General features: G+C 41.5%; 1 protein-coding gene across 8 annotated transcripts in view; it reads right to left on the reverse strand.

Moving 5' to 3' along the window:
* The window catches only part of LOC110512934 (calcium/calmodulin-dependent protein kinase type II delta chain), an 87,929-nt gene that overhangs the window by 41,627 nt on the left and 38,802 nt on the right, over positions 1-7,500 (reverse strand). For all 8 annotated transcript variants that reach the window (XM_036934343.1, XM_036934340.1, XM_036934342.1 and 5 more), the window contains 2 exons: positions 2,704-2,776; positions 264-366 (listed from right to left, as the gene is read on the reverse strand). In XM_036934343.1, coding sequence (XP_036790238.1) covers positions 264-366; positions 2,704-2,776 — 176 coding nt within the window. The remainder of the gene's footprint in view (positions 1-263; positions 367-2,703; positions 2,777-7,500) is intronic.

Genomic DNA, 7,500 nt, shown 5'->3' on the forward strand with positions numbered 1-7,500 from the left:
CTCACAGCACTCACAGCACTCACAGCACTCACAGCACTCACAGTACTCACAGCACTCACAGCACTCACAGTACTCACAGTACTCACAGCACTCACAGCACTCACAGCACTCACAGCACTCACAGTACTCACAGCACTCACAGTACCAGAAACTACAGTGGATGCGTAATCAGGCTAGTTCAGCTCGGCTTGGTTCAGCTCAGTGTGAAAAAAACACATTTTCTGTCCCGTCCCATAAGAGAGAAGCCACTCCACGATACTCACCAAACCATGCCTGTTGGTCGCCCTGCACCTCGATGGCGAGCCCAAAGTCAGCTAGCTTAACCGCCGCCCCCTTCAGCTTACTGGCCAATAGGAGGTTCTCAGGCTGGAGGGGGGCGGAGTCAAAATGGGTTAGAGGTAACACGACGCTCCTGGTAACCGTTGGCCGTAGACACAGATGTACAATCAGGTTTAGCCTCACGCAAGGTTGTCACTTTCTGGCCAAGCTGCAAAGTCAGAACCTAGGCTAGGCCAATTGTGCATCGCCCCACGGACCTCCCGGTCGCAGCCGGTTACGACAAAGCCTGAGTCTCTGGTGGCACAGCTGGCGCTGCAGTACAGCGCCCTTAACCACTGTGCCACCCGGGATCCCCTCATAATTTTCTACAATTTATCTCCTTAAAACCTGTTGTGACTAGGGGGCAGTATTTTCATTTTTGGAAAAATAACGTACCCAAAGTAAACGGGATATTTTGTGAGGACAAGATGCTAGAATATACTTAGAATTGACAGATTAGGATAGAAAACACTCTAAAGTTTCCAAAACTGTAAAGATATTGTCTGTGAGTATAACAGAACTGATATTGCAGGCGGAAGCCTGAGAAAAATCCAATCCGGAAGTGCCTCGTGTTTTGAAAGCGCTGCGTTCCAATACGTCCCTATTGAGCAGTGAATGGGCCAGATAACCAGTAACCAGATTACTTTTTCTACGTATTCCCCAAGGTGTCTACAGCATTGTGACATAGTTGTATGCATTTATGTTGAAGAATACCCGTAAGCGGCTACAATGTGTAAGTGGTCACCTGATGGCTCTCAGAGTGATTTTCGCGTAAAATACAGAGGTAGCCATTTTTCCAATCGGTCCTACTGAAAAACCAATTGTCCCGGTGGATATATTATCGAATAGATATTTGAAAAACACCTTGAGGATTGATTATAAACAACGTTTGCCATGTTTCTATCGATATTATGGAGCTAATTTTGAATAATTTTTGGCGTTTTCGTGACCGTAATTTCCGATCGATTTCTCAGCCAAACGTGAAGAACAAACGGAGCTATTTCGCCTACAAAAATAATATTTTTGGAAAAAATTAACATTGGCTATCTAACTGGGAGTCTCGTGAGTGAAAACATCCGAAGCTCATCAAAGCTAAACGATTTGATTGCTTTTCGGATTTTCGTGACCAAGTTACCTGCTGCTAGCTGGACATAATGCTATGCTAGGCTATCGATAAACTTACACAAATGCTTGTCTTGCTTTGGCTGTAAAGCATATTTTGAAAATCTGAGATGACAGGGTGATTAACAAAAGGCTAAGCTGTGTCTCAATATATTTCACTTGTGATTTTCATGAATAGGAATATTTTCTAGTAATATTTATGTCTGTTGCGTTATGCTAATTAGTGTCAGTCGATGATTACGCTCCCGGATCTGGGAAATCTGATTTTTAAATCTACACTTAACAACAATGCTAACCTTATGCTTACCCCTAACCTAAATTAAGACCAAATAACTCAAATATACATTCTATTTTCATACAATTTTAAGATATATCCAATTTAGTTTGCAGCTTGGCCATATAGTGGTAACCACTAGGACTAAACTGAGCTGAGATCAGTGTCTAGGGGCAACTAGTTTGCAGCTTGGCCTTATAGTGGTAACCACTAGGACTAAACTGAGCTGAGATCAGTGTCTAGGGGCAACTAGTTTGCAGCTTGGCCATATAGTGGTAACCACTAGGACTAAACTGAGCTGAGATCAGTGTCTAGGGACAACTTGATCCTACAGACACACAAAGAGAGACAAAGAGACAACGGTTGAACAGGGACACACTAACAACACAACTGTGGCATTAATACATACAGACACACACACAAAGAGAGACAAAGAGACAACGGTTGAACAGGGACACACTAACAACACAACTGTGGCATTAATACATACAGACACACACACAAAGAGAGACAAAGAGACAACGGTTGAACAGGGACACACTAACACAACAACACACTGTGGCATAAATACATACAGACACACACACACAGACAGACACACACACACACACACACCTTCAGATGTACAGATGTAAAACATGGGGTGGTGGTGATGATGATGGTGATGATGATGGGGGTGATGGTGGTGGTGGTGGTGGAGATGGTGATGGTGGTGGTGGTGGTGATGGTGATGGTGGTGGTGATGATGATGGTGATGATGATGACGGTGGAGATGGTGGTGGTGATGGTGATGGTGGTGGTGATGGTGATGGTGGTGATGATGATGATGATGATGATGGTGGTGGTGATGGTGATGGTGGTGATGATGATGGTGATGGTGATGGTGATGGTGATGGTGATGGTGGTGATGATGATGGTGGTGGTGATGGTGGTGATGGTGGTGATGATGGTGGTGATGATGATGATGGTGATGGTCTGACCATACCAACCTTCAGGTCCCTGTGAACGATACCATTGACATGGCAGTGATGAACACTCTCTACAATCTGCTGTATGCAATGACTGAAGGAGGAGATACAAAAAGGAGAGAGAGAAAAGAGAGACGAGAGAGGAGTGAAGAGAGAAATGGACAGGGGAGAAACATCTTATTATATAAACAACGGTGTTTGATAGACACTGACCAAATGTTCAACAATAAAACACAGAAAATACCATATACAGATTACAGAGTTAAACAATACTCTCTCTGTTTGATCAGGGGAAAGTAACAGTCCACTACAGATTACAGAGTTAAACAAACAACACCAGCTAACAGGGAAACACACCGACAACACAGATGAATCATTCTAGAACTATATACCTCCTCTCTCCCCATCATGCCTTCCCTCTTCCCCCCTCCACCCTCTCGCTCTTCCCCCTTCCAACCTCTCGCTCTTCCCCCTTCCACCCTCTCGCTCTTCCCCCCTTATCTCTCTCTCCCTCTCTCCTCCTCTCTTTACAGAGGTTGTAATTCAACATAAAGTCTGTAGTGTGAAGTAGTTTCCATATCTATGGATAGGTCCCCAAATTGCACCCTATCCCCTATGTAGTGCACACATTTTGACCAGAGTCCTATGAGTTGCCATGGCGCCCTAGAAGCCCTGCTAGCAGCCTAAGTACATATTCAGTTGTTTGTAATTGTTGTTTTTTGAAAAATCATCTCTTTCGGGTTTTTTTGATAACATAGAGTTTTTATTGCATGTATCTGGTGCTTTTTGAGCCATGGATTTACAGGTTGACGGACAGGGGGAACACTTTGGCCATGGATTTACAGGTTGACGGACAGGGGAACACTCTGTGAGCCATGGATTTACAGGTTGACGGACAGGGGAACACTCTGTGAGCCATGGATTTACAGGTTGACTGACAGGGGAACACTCTTTGGCCATGGATTTACAGGTTGACTGACAGGGGAACACTTTGGCCATGGATTTACAGGTTGACGGTCAGGGGAACACTCTGGCCATGGATTTACAGGTTGACTGACAGGGGAACACTATGGCCATGGATTTACAGGTTGACTCACAGTCTTTGGCTAGCTAGTGTCATGACTCTCCTGTGAGGATCAAAAGACCGGGTTATAATGGATCAACACCCGTCAGACCTCTCTCACCCGCAGAGGGGAGGAAGGATTGATGTGGGGGGGTTTTATAACACGTCCGGTCGTAAATTGTAAATCTCTAGGACGGAGGGAAACTTTCTCTCTCTGCACTTTAAAAATTGAGATTGGAATATTTTTGTTACAGAGACGTTTTGCCGCCCAAAAACTCAGTGTTCACTCTCCAACAGTGAACACTGGGACAATATTTTTAACATCCTAATGAAGGCGTATGATAAGAGAAGGAATATGGGAAATACATTTTTATTTTGTGATGTCATTAAAAATGGTATAAAAATGATAAAACAAAAATATTGTATCATGAACTGTATGTCAGGTTTCCATCCTTTAAGTTGTATAGGAAATACCAGGGATGAAGATAATATTTTAGCTAATATAGAAATGTGATTTTAGTTTCCTAACGAGATCATAGTTGATGATACTTTGCCCAGTAAGTAGCCACGCCCGAGGGAGCTCAGAGAGCGGGTCAGCATGACGGAAACACCCTCTTTTTCCCCCCAGAGTGCATAAAGGCTGAGTTGAGAATTAACATACCACACCAGAAAGACTCTAGCTGCAGCATAGTTCTCCATTGGTTACGACCCTGAAAATCAACACGAGGTGAAGACAACAAAGTAGCCTCTAACAGTCAATGTTCCGGCTAAGTAGCTGTTCTAAGTACTGTACCTAAGAAAGTGAATTGAAGTATGACCATCCGGGTACTCTCTTCAAACCATCGCTGGCTACACTGCGTTCATCACCCCACTGGGGATCATCGACACGGCTGATTAGCTCCACTGGACCACTCTTCCAGAACGAGTGAAATTAAACGAAAAAAGGACACTGTGACCTCTTCTGGACAATCCGAGCCTTACACTTGAGAACTAAGGCCCAGTGGAACCCTTTTCAAGAAGTGGAACCCTTTTCACGAAGGACTGGGTCCAACAGAGATACACGATCAAGGAAGACATTCAACACATAAATACATTCAGTACTTCTTACCCAAACGGGCGGTAGTTCGGGGAAAATTATTGTGATTACTGTGAGCGTACTTTCCAAATGTATCCAAGTGTTCTCTCTCTCTCTCTCTCTCTCTCTCCATCTTATGTAACAAGTGTCATATTGTGTCAGTCCGCTAGGGACCTGTTTCCATCGTATTAAGTTTCTAATCAATAACCTATACCGTGTGTTTGTGTGTGTGTGTGGGTATCCTGTGTTATCATTTAGTTATTAAGTAAATCAATAATTAAATATATTTGTGTGGTACAGAATGGTCAGTTAAGGCTGGGGTTTGTGCAGATGCAAGGAGTATGCGACGTTCAGAATTATGAGACTGACACTGATGAGGTAATGATTAATTAAATGAATGTTATCGATATACGTATTATAAATCATCTAGAGTTTAATCCGGGAGATGGCAACTCGGTAAACAACTTCTTTCCCGTGGTGCCCCAAAATTTGAAATAGCTAATTGTTTCATGATTAATTTAATCGAGTAACAATTACACCTAGTTAGTTGATTCGATACATAACAGTCACCAGATTAATGAAAGCCACGACACACTAGCTAGCTGGCTAGTGTTTTTTTTTTAAATGATGCAGCTAGACACTGTACCAGCTTTTTGGTTTCACCCTGGCTGCCTGTTCCTGGTCTTTTGAAAACATCAATTGAGGAGTCACCTGAAGCGTGAGAGGAATGGGAGATACAGTTGAGGAATGCAGTGCTGAGGCAGAGTGAGGACGACTGGCTACTACTCTGAACGGTGTGTGGTGAACATTCCGGCTCCCAAAGCTGCTGTACTGGTTGATCTAACTATAGTTAGAGTATTCATGATGATGTACTGGTTGATCTATTCATGATGTAACTATAGCTAGACTATTCATGATGATGTACTGGTTGATCTATTCATAGTGATGTACTGGTTGATCTAACTATAGCTAGACTATTCATGATGATGTACTGGTCGATCTAACTATAGCTAGACTATTCATGATGATGTACTGGTTGATCTAACTATAGCTAGACTATTCATGATGATGTACTGGTTGATCTATTCATGACGATGTACTGGTTGATCTAACTATAGCTAGACTATTCATGATGATGTACTGGTTGATCTATTCATGACGATGTACTGGTTGATCTATTCATGATGATGTACTGGTTGATCTAACTATAGCTAGACTATTCATGATGATGTACTGGTTGATCCATTCATGATGATGTACTGGTTGATCTAACTATAGCTAGACTATTCAAGGTGATGTACTGGTTGATCTATTCATGATGATGTACTGGTTGATCTAACTATAGCTAGACTATTCATGATGATGCACTGGTTGATCTATTCATGATGATGTACTGGTTGATCTAATCATGATGATGTACTGGTTGATCTATTCATGATGTAACTATAGCTAGACTATTCATGATGATGTACTGGTTGATCTAATCATGATGATGTACTGGTTGATCTAACTATAGCTAGACTATTCATGATGATGTACTGGTCGATCTAACTATAGCTAGACTATTCATGATGATGTACTGGTTGATCTAACTATAGCTAGACTATTCATGATGATGTACTGGTTGATCTATTCATGACGATGTACTGGTTGATCTAACTATAGCTAGACTATTCATGATGATGTACTGGTTGATCTATTCATGACGATGTACTGGTTGATCTATTCATGATGATGCACTGGTTGATCTAACTATAGCTAGACTATTCATGATGATGTACTGGTTGATCTAACTATAGCTAGACTATTCATGGTGATGTACTGGTTGATCTATTCATGACGATGTACTGGTTGATCTAACTATAGCTAGACTATTCATGATGATGTACTGGTTGATCTATTCATGGTGATGTACTGGTTGATCTAACTATAGCTAGACTATTTGTGGTGATGTACTGGTTGATCTAACTATAGCTAGACTATTCATGATGATATACTGGTTGATCTAACTATAGCTAGACTATTTGTGGTGATGTACTGGTTGATCTAACTATAGCTAGACTATTCATGATGATGTACTAGTTGATCTATTCATGACGATGTACTGGTTGATCTATTCATGATGATGTACTGGTTGATCTAACTATAGCTAGACTATTCATGATGATGTACTGGTTGATCTAACTATAGCTAGACTATTCATGGTGATGTACTAGTTGATCTATTCATGACGATGTACTGGTTGATCTAACTATAGCTAGACTATTCATGACGATGTACTGGTTGATCTAACTATAGCTAGACTATTCATGATGATGTACTGGTTGACCTAACTATAGCTAGACTATTCATGATGATGTACTGGTTGATCTAACTATAGCTAGACTATTTGTGGTGATGTACTGGTTGATCTAACTATAGCTAGACTATTCATGATGATGTACTGGTTGATCTAACTATAGCTAGACTATTCATGATGATGTACTGGTTGATCTATTCATGATGATGTACTGGTTGATCTATTCATGATGATGTACTGGTTGATCTATTCATGATGATGTACTGGTTGATCTATTCATGGTGATGTACTGGTTGATGTAACTATAGCTAGACTATTCATGATGATGTACTGGTTGATCTATTCATGATGATGTACTGGTTGATCTAACTATAGCTAGAC

The sequence above is a fragment of the Oncorhynchus mykiss genome, chromosome 10 (assembly GCF_013265735.2).
Source record: "Oncorhynchus mykiss isolate Arlee chromosome 10, USDA_OmykA_1.1, whole genome shotgun sequence".
Lineage (NCBI taxonomy): Eukaryota > Metazoa > Chordata > Actinopteri > Salmoniformes > Salmonidae > Oncorhynchus > Oncorhynchus mykiss.